Here is a 19,224-nt window from a genome sequence, read left to right as displayed (position 1 = left end):
TGGTTTTATATGGAAATATCCGTTCAATATAATATTTAAGTGCTGTTGTTTATTCGCCTTGTTGTTGGGCGTTTTCTGGTGTAATCACGTAATTGAATGTGGAACACAAATAGAAATATGTGGTTGCAGTCACGATGAGGTCCATTCAAAATTATTTCATATTATGGCAATAAACCGTTCAAATGGAAACTAAGTAACATTCAAAACACTAAAGACAAGTATTATGGAGTTTGAAAAAATCAAGTCAAGTTCTGTGAAAGTCCTGTTAATAACCAAGTACTGTGAAACAACCGGCCCATTACGAAATATTAAACTAACTTTTACAGAACTTTAATTTTAACTTTAACTTTGATGCATCGTTCAAATTCTGTGAAAAAACCCGTTCAAAGTGTTTTGAAGAAATACGACAAATTAAATATATGTTTTTGATGCGATGGAACTCTGAAGAGAGAGGACCTAATTATATTAATTATATAGAATGATGTAAAATGATTTTCCTTCACAGTGGAATGCTTTTCAATCATCTTGAAATTGTCATGTTGAAATCACTCACCTATTTGCGGCACGTCGTATTGCCGGTTCCCCCTGACGCTGCGCAGCATGAGTTGGCTGGCCAGGCCGGCGGGCAGCTGCGGTGGGCCGCCCCCGCGCTTGCTCCAGCCCCCGCCGCCTCCGCCTCCCGCCCCACTCAGCGCCCCCGCCCTCCGCAGCTTAGTAATGCCACCGCCCTTGCCGCCCCAAGAGTCTCCGCTCCTGTTCCACGGATAATCGCGCGATATCGACTCCCCTAAACTCTTCTTCCAAGGGATCTCGTTCGTAGTTCCGTCGCTTCTCTTGTCACTTCGTCCCTTGTTCCCGTTGCTCTTTTCGGCGTTTTTAGCGTTGCTCTTCTTCGTGTAGCGCTTTTTGGTAGTCAACTCGTCTAGTTTGGAGATGTTTTCGTCAGGGTTGGGAGGACCGAAGAGACTTTGTAGACCGATGTCCTGGATGCGGTCGTTGGGGTATCCCGAGTCATGCGTCGGGAGGTCGTCCACGTGGAAGCTGAAGTGATTGTACTTGTCATCTCGGAAGTGGGAGAAGGGGGCCGGCGGGGGCACGGGCTCCAGGGACATGGGCGAGCCCTCGTACAGCAGCCAGCGGTCAGCCCCAGGCCTCCGGTGCGCGTCCCTGGCCAGGTGGCCCGCCTCTCCCGCGCCGGGTCGCGCCGCTGCCAGCAGCAGGCTCAACACTGCCGCCGTCTTCATTTCTATTCTACTCCACATCATCGTATTAAATGTCAATGTTTACTGGCAAAGTAAACTGTAAAGTGGGAAGTGTTAACAAACTGGTACTGTCGAGTTTGTCGGGTGACTGGAACTACTAATGCTGGGGACGTGGGTTCATAGCTCTACGCGTGTTTACCGCACGAAGCGACATGCCTTCTCATGATCTGGGTCTCACGTTAAGTACCGTTGAATGCGATCATGGTTCTTATGCCCTTCTTAGGGACTTCTGAGAACGACGTTTACCGGAAGAAAGTTTATAAAACGGAAATGAAAACTTTACAATGCTCTTAAACTACACAAACACTAGTCATAAATTCTAAATCCTCCACGACCAAAAATCCATGTTCGGAGTTAAAGGAAAAGTTAAGTAATATAAGTCACTTCGCTCTTAGTAAAAGAACTAACTTTAATGTAAAGCTTTTTATGCGAAATTTTATACCCTCCGAAAGATGTACGAACAGGGGAGGTATTTTATCTTTAATTACATGCGAGCTTATTATAGAGCCTTTAGTGTCTTTTTACGATCACTATTGTATTCCGGAGTAACGCTTTATTTGCTTTCAACAAATTATATTACCAAACTTATATTAATTATTATTAATCTTCGCAGCGAAGTTATGTTCTGCCTTCTGCTTGCGGCGACCGAATATCTTGATGCCTGCAAATAGAAATAAAAACTCGTTAAACTTCAGGAAAAATCTATTATTCAAAATATCAGGTGACAAATTTGTTATTAGCCAAAAATCTGAATAAAGCATACATAAATATTTTTATGGTTGTCCCATTTATGTTCATAACTTGGTCACAACCCAGGTTTGTTACGTGATTACTAGTTTTAGAGTCTGTTCAGTAAATTCACACCGAAATCAATCTTACAGTTAAAAAGATATTTTTTTTAATGTAACTGAATGTTTGTCAATTGAACAGATAGGAAATCGTGCACTAAATGTAAAGATTGTCCCTATTTACAATTTTATCAATCACATTTCTGTAAACATGTGTTTTACGAATTGTTGATTCTTAAATGTTCAGTCAAATTTACTCTACCATAAGTAATTAAAGATCAACATCAAAAACCAATATGAATGAAATCAATGAAATTAAAATTTGACATAAAATAGGAGCTCAATTTGGGAGGGTGGATTTGGGTATCGCCGCCCCGGAACCATTTATAGGATAACCAACACCTCTGACATAGGTCACCCCAAGTGAATCACTACATTTAGGAGGGGTTCCTGGGTTCATCGGGTGAGACGTGTTCAGGATGTGCCTATCCACCACCTGCGTGGCGTGTCAGATCAGGAGAGGGGGGTTCCGGGAAACCCTTTGACTTCTCCAGCTGGTCTCTGGACCCATCTCCTTGCGCTGCAGCGCGAAGGATATATTTACACCTCACACCATTCATAACTTTTTTCTTCCCAGAACTTCCTCTTATTCCTCTTCTTAAAAGACCCTCCACACAGCATCCACAAAAATGGTACAGGCTCTGAGGGAAATTATTTACTTCAGGGTCTCCTGTGTGGGGTTAATGTAAAAAGAGTAGCTTAAAAAATAAAACCAATAAAGCCATTATAACACCGGAGAAGACCACAGTAAAAGAAATATTACTTTGGACACTGAAACTAACAGAACACCATTAAATGCGAAAGTGAGTTTATCTAGGGGTCAAGATGGCCAGTGAAATAAGTAAGGAGCCAACAAGACTATGCGGGATAAAAATAACACTGTGGCAGGATTCCAACTTCTCAACAAGTAGAGATAAATGAGGTCCTTCCTGCCGGATATCGGATGCAGCGGTCCAGGCAAAGCCGGAGATTATCAAACTCTTAACATTACCAATGGGAGCTACTTATTTTTATATTTATCCACGTAGGGATAATGTTTCCGTAGAGGGGAAGAACTATGATATTATTACCTTCTCAACCACTCTACCGCTAGGATATTTTTCTCTTAAACAGTTGAGATATCTTGAGTTATTGATTTTTATTATTGAGTTGGAATATATTTTGATAAATAAATCTTTGTCTGCTGCTAATGGATTTTCCTAAATTTCAGATTCATATCTCATAATCAGGGAACCAATTATTGGATAACCAACACCTCCTGGTCAACCTGTTTTTAATCGTGTATTTCCGGATTTTAAATTACCTTGCAGAGTTTTGGTACAAATATGCGCTGGTGTGTATATATGGGTACCCGTTACTACGGTAATTATGTGATACATCACCGTATGTTGACAGTTCCTTGATTGTGCTCTGTGCTGTAGACAGGGTAATTACCGGGAGTACCTATGCGAGAACTGATTATCTTGGCAGAGTAAAGTATCCACATCCTTCAGCTTTGTTAGTTCAAACCCTTCACTTGCCATCGCTGTAATTATGTATGACGCTGTGAATTAAATATTTTGATGACCGTTTATAAATATATGATTTGTTATTTCCTGTGACTTTTTCAGTGGCGAGAGGTTTTCTTAACTCTCCAAGTTATCAAGTTCTTGATACGAAAGGTACGAATGAAGTCCGATGAAAAAATTTTTGAAATGAAAGCTAACTCTAACTAGAGCGTATGCATAGAGAAAATATTACACCAGAGTGAATGAAAGTTCAAAAAATACACAAAAAGTCTTGTATCCGGGCAGATCCGATCTGGCAGTCAAATTAATATTTAAAACTAACTAATAAAAGAAGCTGGTAAATCCACATCACATTTTGAGTCAATTTTGTTGTACTTTTTTATTCAGCTTTCGTTTTCGGTTAAATTGAGACCGAAGTCAGAATTTTTAGATCAAATTTAAAGAAAAAATGTTGCTAGGGTTTTAATATCAATTATGTAATGACCCGGTACTTAAAATTTTTCGAAAAAAAAATCGAAAAGCTTAGATGAATATTTATTTTATTTTAGATTCTCCGCATGATGTACTCGTATATTAACTAGTTTATATTAACACCGTATATAAGAAGAAAGAAATGTGTGATCCAGAACACAGTTGTGGGGCATTCTACCATCTGCTGCCCTTGCGAGGAAATGTCTTGGTAAGTATAGCAGATTTTTACTTTTGTAACTTTGAAATATTTATTATTTTTCATTGCAGAAGTTACCAGCTGTATTCAAAAGCGCAAAGCAAAACACTGAGATATTAGTCGAAGTGGTTAAAAATACATCACTAAACGTCTATTTCCATTTGACCTAACAGTTGCAGCACTAATATTTCAGTGTAATGGACGTCGTCCGGTTGATGACTGCGTCACTGCCGTCACCGGCAATAAACGGAACTCATTTGCCTGACTTTTATGTTCTTGGCCGTCTCATTATCACGCTTTGTCCCTTTAGTATGTTGCATTTTCTCGTAATTGTTATTATTGGTTTGTGAATGGCTTGACGTTTTTTTTCTATTGTTCGAACGATATTCATCAATGTTTTTACACTTTCATGAAAAAAGTGTCAAGTTTGAGTTTGAAAGTCACAAAAAAATTGAAGTTTTAAAATAATTGTAAAAATTACAGAAGTTTAGAAATTTGAAAAGAGTTATGGATCTTTTGAAATATGCAAGGATCTTATTAATAAATCTTAAAATGTGTTTAAAATTATAAAACAAAGCCCATTAAAGAAATCTATTCGTCACCATTTTAGAGACAACTTAGGCAAATATTTTCCAGTTACTACTTTGGTTATAACAATGAAATAATAATAATAATTGGATTGTTTGTATAGCGCCGTTTTTGTGCAAAATCAAAATAAGGGCGCTGTATAAATATATAACACATTTGTACAACGATCTATACAGTATAATATACAGTACCATACTTACTTGGTAAGTCACCTGAGATTAAGAAATTTAAAAAATAGAATATTCTAAGCATTGTTTGTTATCGAAATTCTTGACCAATCGAGACTTAAGTTTTCAATGCAAAATTGTGTTTACGACATTCGAATAAGATGGAGATCTACGATGGCAGGCGACTGTAAGTGAGACAGAGTGCTAGGCTATTGGGCTGAGTGAAACGTTTCCTCATTTATTCCATGGGTATTGATTTGTGCGGTTTGCTCGACGTACAAATTCAATAATAATGACATTTATAAAGTTTTATTTTTATTTTTCATTTAAATTTATTCAGGAAACGTACAGTTATATTTATAAATTAATTTTACATTTAATTGTAAAAACAACACAATCCAGTAAAGTTCCTTTTACAATAAGTTTTGTTATGATTACAGATTTGAAATATATTTGATCTGGTTATTGAGTTCAGTAACAGTAACAAGGTAACACTGAAATTGTTTTTGATTGATATAATTTTCAATTCGGCTAGTACGATTTCGGAATTGAGGGTTCCAAATGACAGATGCAAATTGATATCAGATCTTTTATTTATCATGTTTAGTAGTCAAGTGTAACCGGTTTATTGTGATGCGTAGAATAAAACTTATTTATTTGGCTTAGCTCACAGACTACGCAACTCCGTTTTTCTTGAAAATCAGATTTTGATGCCATCTAGTGTTAAAATTAGTCCAGCTTCGAACAGTAAATCTTTTAAATTCATGTAAAAATCCACTTTGTTCTTTTTTACACAAATTAGTAAAATGTCAATTATACCATTTTGAAAAATTACGTAAACTACCGAAATCCTTTTTAAAATGGAAAATATTAACTTAAAAATGTTTCATGACTGAAAATAATTACACAAAAATATGGTTTGTTTTAAACACACATAAAAATAATGTTTAATTATAGTCTTACATTTTTTCCACAACAAGGTTTTCATCCTTCATGTACAATTTGTCAAACGTTAGCTACTCATTCTACGAATTAAGCCGACGATTTATTGTTTATAACAAATATATTATAATACTATTAATAACATTTGAGTTATTTTACTTAACCAATGTAACACATTTCCGACGTATATTTGTATATAATTTGGAAGACAGTATACGAAGTAGTTGTTAACTTCGGGATGACCATCGCAAAGCATATATTTGTATGTGTGTGAAGTTGGGAGGTTTAAAGTTATGTAATTGTACATGGTAGAGCTGAATGCGACAAGTTAGTCGTATAAACTCAATAGCAGAGAAACAAAGCCCAGAAATTGTTTTCCAACTACTTGCGTCCGAAGTCAATTTAATGTTTGTATTCCGCTTGGATGTGGAACCGTCTTAAGATCCCTCGTAAATTACTTATAAGTAGGTAATACATATTTATTAAATTATTTACATTAAATGAATCCATTTAATTTTTAAAAAGTAATCAAGATATATACATATATAGTCATCTTTATTCCTTTTACTTTTATATTATTAATATCTACTTATTTGTTTTTTTTATTTTATTTTTGTATTATTAATACACTAAACTAGGCAAATGCCCGTATTATGGTAGTAATTTCCCATAGTCAGTTCTTTGTTGGGTTCTCTCTTCAATTTTTTGCCGATAAAGGCACTGTATATTTGCTTTATGCGAGTAAACATCTTTGTTGGTAGAAATTTTACTGCAATTCCAGCACTTTGTTGCTGAATCATCGTTCGTTTTTAAGGCACTCCATCGATTTGTGCTCGCCGGCGCAGTGGAGACACCTGTCTTTTATAACATTGCAGTTAAAAGATGAATGCCCGAATCCCATGCTCTTGAAGCATTGCAGTTAGAAGATGAATGCCCGAATCCCATGCTCTTGAAGCATTGCAGTTAGAAAATGAATGCCCAAATCCCATGCTCTTGAAGCATTGCAGTTAGAAGATGAATGCCCGAATCCCATGCTCTTGAAGCATTGTAGTGAGAAGATGAATGCTCGAATCCCATGCTCTTGAAGCATTGTAGTGAGAAGATGAATGCTCGAATCCCATGCTCTTGAAGCATTGGTCTAGTGATGAGGAATCCTTCTCATGTATCCGATGTTAATACGGACGAGACTGAGTAGTGCTTTTCTTATATCACTGTTGACTATGTACTATGTAATACTATGTATGTAGTCCTATGTTCCTTAATTGTTCGTTTCGGTTTTTTGTGCTTCGAAAGACCTTCAGACATAGATAAGATCATTTTTCTGAATGTTCATATGGAGGATTTCGTTACCTTTATAATCATTAGCAACTCCTTTGAGAATCACGGTACGTCAAAGCAGTTTGCCGTATTGAGCTTTTAGTGAACCTTTAGTTGGTTTAAAATTTCTGTTAATCTCTTTTTGGCATCGGTCTTTAATAATTTAATATTTTGTCAATTTTAATCGTTATAATGTTAACCTGTATTATAATTACTAATACTACGCGGTATAATTTTGAATTCATGAGATAGCACCACCCTTGCTTAGATGTGAAATGAGAAATTAAAAGTAATTTAATATTGAACATATAACAAAATTAGAAAATTAACACAAATTACTCAATTCAGTCCTTAAAAATACGTTTCTTAAAAACATCCAATTAGGTATCTAGAAATGTAACTATGCTGAAAAAAAAATCTTCGTATTTGAAAAATAGATTTCACTTGAAATATTATTAATTAGTAAAATGCGTGATTTGATTAAAATGAGTACCTTACTGGCGAACATAGCTAAACTAAAAGGAAGAAATCCTCAAATCTACTGAAAATACCTAAATTTAAAAATATCTTTTGGCCAGAATAATCATAAATTTTATGCTATAAAATTAAGTAATGCCATACCAAAGAAAATTAAAAACACCTTGGAGATAAACAAATTTTAAAACGACATTAAAATGTGGCAAGATGAGGAGATTAATAAAATTAACACCAACACACAAACTAACATGAATATTTGGAAATCAAAAAACATAAAGAAGAGGAAATTAACGTACATAATCAACAAACACGAAGACAAGGAAATTAACAAACACGATGAAAAGGAAATTAACAAACATAATAAACAAACATGCAAAACTGGAAATCAAAGAACGCAAAGAAGAGGAAATCAACAGACATGATGATGAGGAGATCATGTAACACCAATGCAACAACCCATAGTCCGCCTAGAAACAAGAATCCTTAGAAAGGACTCTGAATAAACTACTTTACTTTGTATTTTTTAAATGGTAATTTATATATAAAATTAATAAAGATAATGAATAGTGATAATCTTAATACAATCTTTTATGAGTTCCGAACTACTTATGCGTATATAACATCGTAAAATATTTCATCTTATTCAGATGTTAATGGAAATTGATACTAAGTACATCAATGCATTATAAAGGCATATAAGTTAAGAGTTTACCCATCTAGATAACTATATGTTAAATTTGCATTCGTATCAATGCCCCTTTCAAAGAAAATCAACAGAACTTTGGGTTTTATTTATTGTTTTATAATTCTGATTATCAGAAACATGTCTCGTAATTAATGCGTCAATAGACACTGTTCTTCTGGCTTAACAGCGGTTACTACACTGGTGGTTGTCAAAGGATTCGTCCAAACACATAATTCGTCCAAGTACATAAGGGTTTAAACAATTTAATAATTAAGTTTAGAATTTTTTGACCTTTTTTCTTTGAGTTTCGCGCACGAGAAAATCTGCCCACTAACGAAACCTGAACCTTATTCACAGCGATGCGTACTTTGCCAGTTCGGATTATATTTTAACAGGCACTCCGTGATCGGCCTACGAATACAGAATTCGAACAAAATTTTTCTACAGAGATGTCGAAGTTGTTTCATGAAATTGAACCGCATTGTTTTTGTTGGAATATTGACAGAGAATTCATTAAATAATTCAATATAATGCATGTTTTTACAATCGAAGTGTCAAAAGAGCTTTTAATTTAGGACACGAAATATTCAATTTCTAAGTGGAAAATGGGTAACCATTCAATTCATGAAACTCAAAAGAAAACAAGTCATAAGTATTTATTTTAGTTTATACATATATTACAAACTGGATCAGTTGTGCTTAAAACTTAAAAAAAAAAGAATTACCAAACAGCAAAAATCTGAATTGTTAAACAAAAAATCTGTTTGTTGAATAAGTAAAGACATTTAATCTTTAATTCTGTCAATTCTTAAATGTGACTTTAAAATTCAACTATATTCACTTATTTTCCCTTTAGGTGCTATAACTATTTGTGTTTACAAATTGACTGTCAAATTTTATCAAAAATATGAACAAATGTTTTTTTACACATTTTTCAATCGTTTTTTTATGAAACAATAGTATTGATATCTCGGGGGCAAAGCTAGTTAATAAAACTTAATATTAAAAAATGCACAGTTTTTAGTTGGGAGACGAGTTAATAATACCTGGAGAATCGAATTTCAGCCAGTCAAAGGTGAGCAAAAATGTCCAAGTTAACAATATTTAATGTATGCAAACAAAGAATATTATTGAGAAACTACGAATTACAACCATATTATAAATTGGCAATTAGAAAAAAATTACATTACGATGTATGCCTTTTATAAAACTGAAATATGCGGGCCAAACAAAATGTTAATAAATTTTACATTGAAAATTCATCTTTTCATATAATTCCTTACATTTCTATGCAATTCATACAATATTTACTATATCCATGACATCAGTTTGAAAACAACTTTAATGAGTTGATAATCCTAAACCAAATATAGTTAGAATTTTTGCTATCATTTATTTTAACGAATGGATTGTTGTACCCTGATAATAGTTTTCTTTGTGGGAGAAAACTAAAAAAATGTTTTTCTGTCATTTACAGAATTCGTGATTTGTGGAAACTGCGAAGAAAAAACATTTTGTTCTCTATTGTAAGGTTTATTTGGAGAAAGAAAACTTTTCTTAGAGCACGTCGAGACATTTCAATATAAAGCTTTTTAACATTCAACAATAAATATTTTATAAAACCTGCCCCACTGTTATGCCATCCCCACCGAAGTAGGTTGTAAAAAACACTCCCGACCGAGTACCTACCTAATACGTGTACACGTTCCCTTATATGTAGGTCTGACGGGGCAAGAAATGTAAGGTGGGGCTATTTTTAGCACCGTCCACTACGTCTAGTTATTTATTCGCAGGGCTAACGATTTGTTCCAAAACACTATTAGCCTTACTAATAAACTTGGTGAATATTTTGTACAATTGATAAACAACCGTGTATGTTGAAACCTAACTAATAGAAACGTAAAATTGAAGCCGACGGAAACCGTCAATGGACAGACATACACATTGTTTATTATTGTATATACACCCAAAGAGGGCTGTTTATGCGTTGGTGAACTTGAAATTTTTGAATATTTAAAAAAAAAAATTTAAAACGCTTTATACGAGGATTTATTCTTTTGAAGATGTCATAAAAACAAATGCCTTTTTAAAAACTAGATAACATTAAGTACTATTTTGATTTATTTTATTTTTAATATAATTTAAACTTAAATTACTAGTTGGAATATTTTAATTTCAAACATTAAAAAAGGCGAAAAAACCACACTTTACTCCACACGTAAAAAAATTGTAGAATAATTTTTGAAAACACTTCCTTTTTATTTTGGGAATCTGCGAGAAAACTGTCACTTTTATCCCGTTTATACAATAAACAAATAAAATAATAATTCTCAGAGAATAACCAAAAAAATTGACATTCTTTTACCTACACGTGCATAAGACATTTATCTTATGGAATAAATGTGGTAACAGTCAATTTAAAAAAAATGTGTCCGAAATAACCTCACTTTTTCAAGACGGGAATTCCACGTGTCAGTCTGCCGAAATGCGACGTTGCCAACTCTTTCGCGAGACAGTTGAAAAAAATTATAAGTTTCTAATCGATACTGAACTTACACAGTTTCTATTAAATGCATAACTAAAACACCGGTGTGTTCACATTGTAACTGTTTTTTTAATATAAGTTTTTTTGTACCAAATTTTTGTTCCTATTGAACCTGCGTCGTTCTACGAATAACAGCTCATCAATTAGGGTGGCTTTTGATAAAGTATTTCACACACTTTCCAAAAAGTTATTCTTTTATTTTATGGATAAATAATCGAATTGGTGGTGTTTTATATGGGTATATGTTTTAGACAGACTTAATAATTTCTAGATTGACGGTTTGATTTACTTCTTTTTTTGACAAGAACCATACGAACGTATTAACCATAAATAGATATGTTGAAAATAAATTTGGGTACTTACGTTTTTTTTATTATCGAAAATCACGTATAAATGATTAATTGAAATTTTCCTGATGTATTTACAGTTTTTTATATTTATTATTAACCTCACACAAGAGGCCCTGAGGGAAATTATTTTATCCATGTCATCTTTGTGGATGCTGTGCAGAGGTATTTTTATGAAAAGGAAGGATAGAAAGCTATGGGAAAGAAAAGGGTATGAAGGATTTATCCGATTTCTTCGGGATTGCAGACCGTTAACGAATGAACTAACAGGATTCTTGATAGACGTTTGGTAAAATACAAATACACATGTTTATAAAAATTCTAATATTTTCGCATTTCGTCATTATATATATTTGATAATTAATGATGTGGTGCATGAATCATGAAATTTATCAGAAAACGGCCTGTAAAATCATTTATTTACTGACGAGTTTCTTAATAAATTAGCAATACTTATTTTCCTCCGTGCAGATCCGAATATCGAAATACATCCCAATATTTATATTCCACATCTTCTTCTCTTCTCTACCCCATTCGTACATGAATGAAGTCCAAAGACAGATGATTTAATTAAAATAACACGTCGGATGCAGATTTGTCTAAACGTTTCTATTTATATCTTTAAACCAAATATTCTCCAAAATTCGTACACAAGCCTGAAATGAAATCAGGTTGAATCAGCGGGAGATTGATTGAACCAAAGTGGTTTTACCTATTTCCATGCGTAGTAAGGCTTTAATTTAAGCTATGCCGCTATTATTAAAGCTTTGAACTCGCTGCGGAATCATATTTACGAAGATTAACGTTGGTTTTACGAGTGGACATTAGTTAGTTTAATAATACACAAACGGTCGCGTAGGCTAAAATGGAATGCGAAATTACTTAAAAATACATCAAAAAACACCAAATATACACCGCACAACATAGCCATTTTACACCCAGAATAAATAATAACCAAATTCATTTCGGTCCAAGTTCATTAATTTCAGTGGTGGTCATAATCGAAATATATGTTTCGAGATTATCGAAAAATTATATATTTTTAAATATTTTGATATTTTATTTTTTCAGTTAAAATTTTAATTAAATAATTGGTTTTAATTAGACACACTGTAATGGAATTCTACTTATAATAAGCAGTTACACAAATACAAATTATGGTATTTTTTAAAAATTGCAAAAATATTTTAACGAAATAAATATTTCGATTCGGAGTTTGAAGTTCATTCGATTAAGACATATAATAGTCGAAGAATCGTTTCGATTCGAAATATCGTGGAACTACGGCGCGGTGGATGTAAATGTAATCGCTTTACTGTTTGCCTACTTCTTCACAATTAAAAAATATGGACCGGATATTCAAAGTTTAGTCCAATCGAGTGATAGATTTCATATAAATGTACCATGTTATTTAATTAATTCCTCAAAATATTAAAAACGAAACATTGGAACTGCTTATTGCGGTTTAATTTCAGTGAATTTATCGTATTTTTTAAGATTCTATAAATATGGTACATTATGACAAGCGATCGCTCAAAACGTTTTTACAAACATGTCGTAATATGCCAAAAATGGCACCAGCAGGAATTAAAAATTTCAATACAATTGCAAAATAAAAACCATTACGCTGATCTAAAAAAAGCTAAGTAGGTATGAGCAAACTATTATAACATATTATCTTAAGCAATAATTATTAGCCTGAAACACCTTTATAATATCAATAAATCTTCCCGTCAGTGGCATGTATTTTTTCAGTCTTGAGATTTTTCAATTTATATGATCGTTTCAGGCTAATAATTATATCGTAAAAATAGTATGTTATCCTTTGTGCTGTGCATAAAAAACCTTGTCTCTTAAACATAAGTTTATCATAACAAAATAACAACGAACAAAGTCGTTCTGCTGTGAGATTAAAATCTCAAAATCGAATATTTCGATTAAAGCGTTTCGATTATGCCCTTCACTAACTAAGTCACTTGGTGCTTAGTATCTAAGATATTACGCTTTTCCTCGTTTCTCGATGAATCGGCTTTGTATTTTTTCATGGGAACAAATCGTTGTTCGATAATAGAAACATTTAATATTTTCACAATTTTGTGGTTCATTTATTCCAAAATAAATTACACTAGTTAAGTATATTTCTCTTACCGAAATGTTCTAGGAAATGGAACGAAAAATAATTTAAGTATCTTGTTTTCAGTTTTCCCTTTTCTGTGAACAAAAATACTCAAACAATTAGTTCTGGCGCTATGACCTCCCCACATACCGAAATAAACATTTATTATTATTATTATGATGAAACTTAACAGTGTCTTCTGTTATTACCACTATCAGCACGCAACGTCGTTTTCATTACGCGTTATAAAACTTTTAAAAAATTCACTTGCTTATGGTATATTATTAAAAATATAAGTTGATGTTGTGGGGCAACTGGAATTCGGGTGGTAACAACTAGTTATTTATAATTTTATCGATTTTAAGAAATAAATAAATATGTTGTGTTTCACAATAATGTTTGCCCTTGAAAAATAATTTTTATCATTCAAATGATTATCTGAAAAATATTTTACCCCAATGTCCAGCAGTTTTACGAAGTTTTATTTATAAAATACCAGCACTAGTGCTTACATTTCCATGAATAACTTTATTATTTAACGAAAAGTAATTAGTATTTGACCTTCGATATATTTACTTTCACTGAAGATATTTATAAAATTTTGTTGAAATGTGACAACACCAAAATATTGCTTCGACAAGATTTTTTAGCGCGTTTTGATAGACAGTATTGTTTCAAACTCTAGATCAGATATTTTATTCAGATATGTTTATTTACATAATGTATCACCTTAAATGCGCTATCAAAGCAAAGAATTTAAACTGCTTTAAAAAAGTTAAGTAACTAACAAACTAACTAATCATCACGCCGATTCCCACAGGGGTAGGCAGAGAGGACGGACTGCCAAACAACACACACTCCTTGCATCATTAACACTCACATATCATTTCATACATATTCTTCTATTATTCTGACTCCTGACATGGCCCGACTCAAGCATCTGATTCTCTTGATCATTGCATGTCTTCTTCGAGCGTCCCCGACTTCTCCTACCATTTACATTCGCGTCATATATTTTCCTTAAACTTCTTTCTTCCTTCATTCGATCTACATTTCCAAACTATTTATAAAACTACCAGGTATGTACCTACCTTAAATAAATGCATTTACGATTATTGCGGTCAAAATAAAACGTTTTCTTATGTATCTTTTCCTGATGATTACTGATTATAAATGTTATTTCAACATATAGGAAAACTTTCGTATTTAATATCTAAGATCGGTGTTACAGTAAACAATTTAATAAGTGTCATTGTATTTTCCCAATGGTATTACGTGCGTTATAACGGCGGAAAAAAAGCGGGCAGGAAAATCTTTCTCTTAGAAGGAGGCTTCTAAAATACCGGTTGATAGCTGTACGGCGTAAGGCTTTGTGGGTAAGGCTGTACTGTGTGAGGGTATGTTGTGTTTGATATACGTGTACATGTACGGTGTGTCTACATCTTATCGCGGAATAGGGTGAATAAATAACGCCTCGCGACAAGCGCTTTTACCAACCCACGTAATGTAGGTAGCTAAGCACTGGGCGGTCACAAACGAGGTAGATAAACTGATTAAAACAAATAATTTCCGCTAATTAGAGATATCAGTCTGACAATGATTCTTAAATTAAAGAAGAAAAAAGTACTCTCCCAATACGGGAGACGGGTACTATAGGTGAAAACCATTCATTGAATAACCAACCCCATCACCGCGGTTGGGGCGATGGATTCATACGTCCGTCGTTTCTGGACACACTAACCCCCAAATTCCAACCTACCGCTCATACTTTTTCCTTTCCTGATTTTTTTAATTTATATTTTAAAAAATTGCATTTTGATTTCTTCGAATGGTCACTATTTAAACGATTGTTTGCATTCTTATATAATATAAAGGTTTAATAATACCAATGTTTATCACCAAAGAATAGAAACCGTAATAAAATTAACCTAGCAACAATAAAAACACGGAAACATCGTAATGTGTAACTCACATTATTTGCAGTCAAGTCATTTTAAAGAGGACACGTTTGATTGTATCGAAAGTTTGGAACACCCGTCCGTATTCACATCTTACCTAGCAATACCGAAAGATACTGGGTGTTTTTACCAACGTTAATTAATTCAGTTTAAATTTAGAGTTGCGATTTTATTCGACAATTTTATTTTCATGTTTTTTTTTTATTTATTCTTCAGCCCTCAAAAAACCAAAATTATTATTAAATTTAACTATGTTTGAATACATCCAAAACACCACTACATTAGTAAGGATCTCTTTAAAATAGGTTACCTGCACATACATATCTACAAAAAACCATCAGTGTGATTTTAATCTCGCTCATAAATAAAGCAATTACTTAAATGATACTCGCGTGCTACGGCATATAAAAGACTGCTATGAACGCAATGCCCAAACTGAGAAGGCGTTTCCTTGTGGTTCTGTAGGCGGCAGGTGCCTCTCCACTTGTTGAGTTCAACTAAGCTTAGGTTAGCTAAACTAAGCACAGGCTATTTTTAGCCGTTGGCCAAACCATTTCACTTAACCCATAGTATCGAACCGCACCGCGAAACCTGGGCTTTTTCCGACGCGAGCTTTTTCTCTGTCTACTCGCATTTTTCCCCGTCGTAGCTTTTAGCAGAAATACTGTATTTATTCCAGCTTTTAGTCAGAATTCTATTTTATTATTAAACACTGATTATTAAATATTACAAGTGAGAAAATAATATGTTATGATGGAATGAGAATTTTATTACTTTCCCGGGTTAATTACGAATAACCTGAAAATATTTGAAAATCTTCAACTACCACCACAGTAAGCGGAAAATGTTGTGTGTCGTGATGGAGGTCAATTTACAATTTTGGAGGCGGGTATGGGTACCGCTGCCCCGGGAACCATTCACTGGATAACCAACACCTCTGCCATAGATCAACCCAAGAGGTTTGCCACTTTTGATTACTTAGCAGGGGTGCCCGGGTTCATGGGGTTAGGAATGTCTAGGTCTTGGCGGCGAATGCGTCTGCGCGCCTACTGTGTGGCTGGCCGGATTTGGAGAGAATGGTTGAGGAAGATCTTTTTTACTTCTCCAGAATCTCTTGACCAGTCGCCTTGCACGGCAGTGGGAGGGATGTACTCAAACGTCCGTCACTCTTAGATACACTGACCCCAGATTCCTACCAATTACTCATATTTTTTCCTCCCCAAATCTTCCTCTCTCCCCTTTCACATAAAAAAAACCCTCCACACAGCATCCCCAAAGATCAGATAAAGCGTGAGGGTAATTATTTTCCTCAGTGCCTCCTGTATGGAGCTGTTGTATAAAAAAAGCCTTGGGTGAGACCCAGACGCGATGCCAACTCGGTCATTGACCGGTAAGCATTAAGTTTTTAGATTTTTCCGATTTAAATAGCACAAACTTATAAATTTCTGTATTTCATTTTAAATTGCAATATTGGTATAGGGCGCTACAAAAAACTTGAAAATATCTTTCAAAACTATTGTTAAGTTACTTAAATATAAAATTTTAAATATTTGTCTTTTATGTTGATTTTCATTTTACCAATTGGTTTTATATGACTTTTTTATGGATTAAAACACATTTTATTTTCATTCTCGTTTTACAAATTGCTCCAAGCATATTATTAAACGTCGCCGATAGAGAAATATTAAGAACGATTTGTGAATAATTTACAGCGTACAGTTTATCCTGATTCCCTCTAGTCGGTAAAAAGTCAAGGGAAAAAAATTATTTAAAATTCTTATTTAAAGATAACCACACCATTTGTAATCTAGTCCAAACTCTCCAAAAATACAACGTTTAAATATAATTTTTAATCAAGTAACATAATTTACCCTACGTTGTTCTAAATGAACGCGTTTTAGGGCGAATGTATCACTCCTAATCTCGGCTAGATTCGGACTTTTCCACAAGTAGACTGCGTACAAAAGATTCCTGTCAAGATAAAGACCGTCGTTTCCTTTTACAATATACAAATCAGGAATTTAAGCTTAAAACATGAACTAAACCTTAATTCAAACCTTTATCACCAAGAAAATTCTTGGTACCAGAAATACATCTACAAAACGAGCTTTTAATTAAATTCAAACGGTTGTAGCTAAATCGGTTGAATTAAAAAAAACCTCGGCAAAAAAGGTTAAGTATTCTACTTTAATTTGATTTTATTATTGTTTTTGAGTTACCTTACCAGGCTATTTTTGGCGTCGGTGCACACAATGCAAAAATTGGAAAAAGGAAATAAATTTTATTAAAGGTGTTGAAAAATAAGTTTAAATTATATTTACGTTTTTTTATAATTTGTGTCATTGTACGCTAGGTGAAAGATTTGCCGGGAAGGAAATATTTTGTTTTTTTTTTATTCTTTTAAGTATCCGTTCGTTTTTTTAGGTTGATTTGCTTAGCATGGTATGTCAGCATTAGTGGTATGAGTATGTGTTTTCTTTTAGAATTTTTAAGTAGGTTCCGGTTCGACACTGAAATCAGAGTAAAAGTTCTACTACTACTTTGCAGGATCCGAAAAGCCTTTTGTAAATATTTGATGGTGTGAATGTCGTGGCTTTCAAACAAGTGAATTACTGAATGTCAAATCTAATGTCGAACATCACGGGTGCTGTATAAAATATTTATTCTCTATAGCAACGATTTTAGTCATTTTCTGTGATATATAAAAACTCAAGGAATGATATCTTGAAAGAGAGACGTGCTCTAAAATATAAATTACCTACTTACTTCAAATATTTTTTGCTGTTAGTGACGCTTTTTAATTACCTAGTCAAAATAATGTACATGTTGGTGTGAAGATACATGTTTTCTCCAATGGAATTGAAAATTTGTAATTGCCACTAACACATTCATTTATCGACTTGCAGTTGAAAACCAGCTTCGCGAGTTTTTTGCTGCTAGGCCCTGCGGGTGGCACTTAATTGAGCTTCGCCCAGTTTAAGTGGTACTAACAGTTACATTTAATAAGTAGGTATTAAGTTATTCACAGATATAAGGTGAGTATATGTTGTTAAAACACGGAACAAGAAGGAGTTAATGAATAATAACATGTTCAATTTAGGCATAATAAGAATGACAGTTGTTTGAATAAATGAAATTGAACTATTTGTTATGGATCCTTTCAAATGAAAGACTATTATTCACTACATGTTTACAACTGATATTAACTGTTACTGTATTTAATAGAATCTGCTCTAATAGGAAACTTGCAGTGCTTAAATATGTGTTACAATCGTCAATGAAAATAAGGTAAATCAATATCGTATAGTTTGTCACAAATATAAAAGATAGTTATAACAAAGTTGACTGAAATAATAGATTATTATATATTGATTAATTGTACCCGTGTTTATGAATAAAAGGAGCGTAACTGTACGACGAGGTTAGCAGTTGGTTTAATTAAAAGGTGTTAATTTTACTCCAACTGATATCAACTGTTACTGTATCTAATAATGTTAAAAAATATAACTAAGTAGATTGAAATAATAAATAATTAAAATCCAATGTTTCCATTTTATTGCGTACATATGCATTGATATACAAGGGAAACAGATAAAATAATGTAATCTTACTTGACTATTCTTAACGGTCAAGTATTTTTCCATAACGAGCGGTATTATTAAAAAATATGTGTATTGCCTACATAAATATTGGCGCTACAGTCATTTGGTTCGCTCTTATGCCGCCAAAGGTGCGCGCTGTCGGCCAACAGGGAAAATACTCCAGCTGCCGTGCATATCGGCCTGTAAAGGAGGAAT

The 19,224-nt window shown here is 33.6% G+C and overlaps 1 protein-coding gene across 1 annotated transcript in view; it reads right to left on the bottom strand.

The window, feature by feature from the left end:
• jeb (low-density lipoprotein receptor domain-containing jelly belly protein) overlaps window positions 1-19,224 on the bottom strand; it is a 253,680-nt gene that overhangs the window by 165,056 nt on the left and 69,400 nt on the right. Inside the window, exon 2 of the mRNA XM_089637130.1 lies at window positions 554-1,923. Within this exon, the coding sequence (XP_089493256.1) occupies window positions 554-1,265 (712 nt within the window). The 5' untranslated portion in view covers window positions 1,266-1,923. The remainder of the gene's footprint in view (window positions 1-553; window positions 1,924-19,224) is intronic.

The sequence above is a fragment of the Hesperophylax consimilis genome, chromosome 11 (genome assembly GCF_061612785.1).
Source record: "Hesperophylax consimilis isolate HC1 chromosome 11, BYU_Hcon_1.0, whole genome shotgun sequence".
Classification (NCBI taxonomy): domain Eukaryota; kingdom Metazoa; phylum Arthropoda; class Insecta; order Trichoptera; family Limnephilidae; genus Hesperophylax; species Hesperophylax consimilis.
This window is presented reverse-complemented; position numbering and strand designations above follow the sequence as displayed.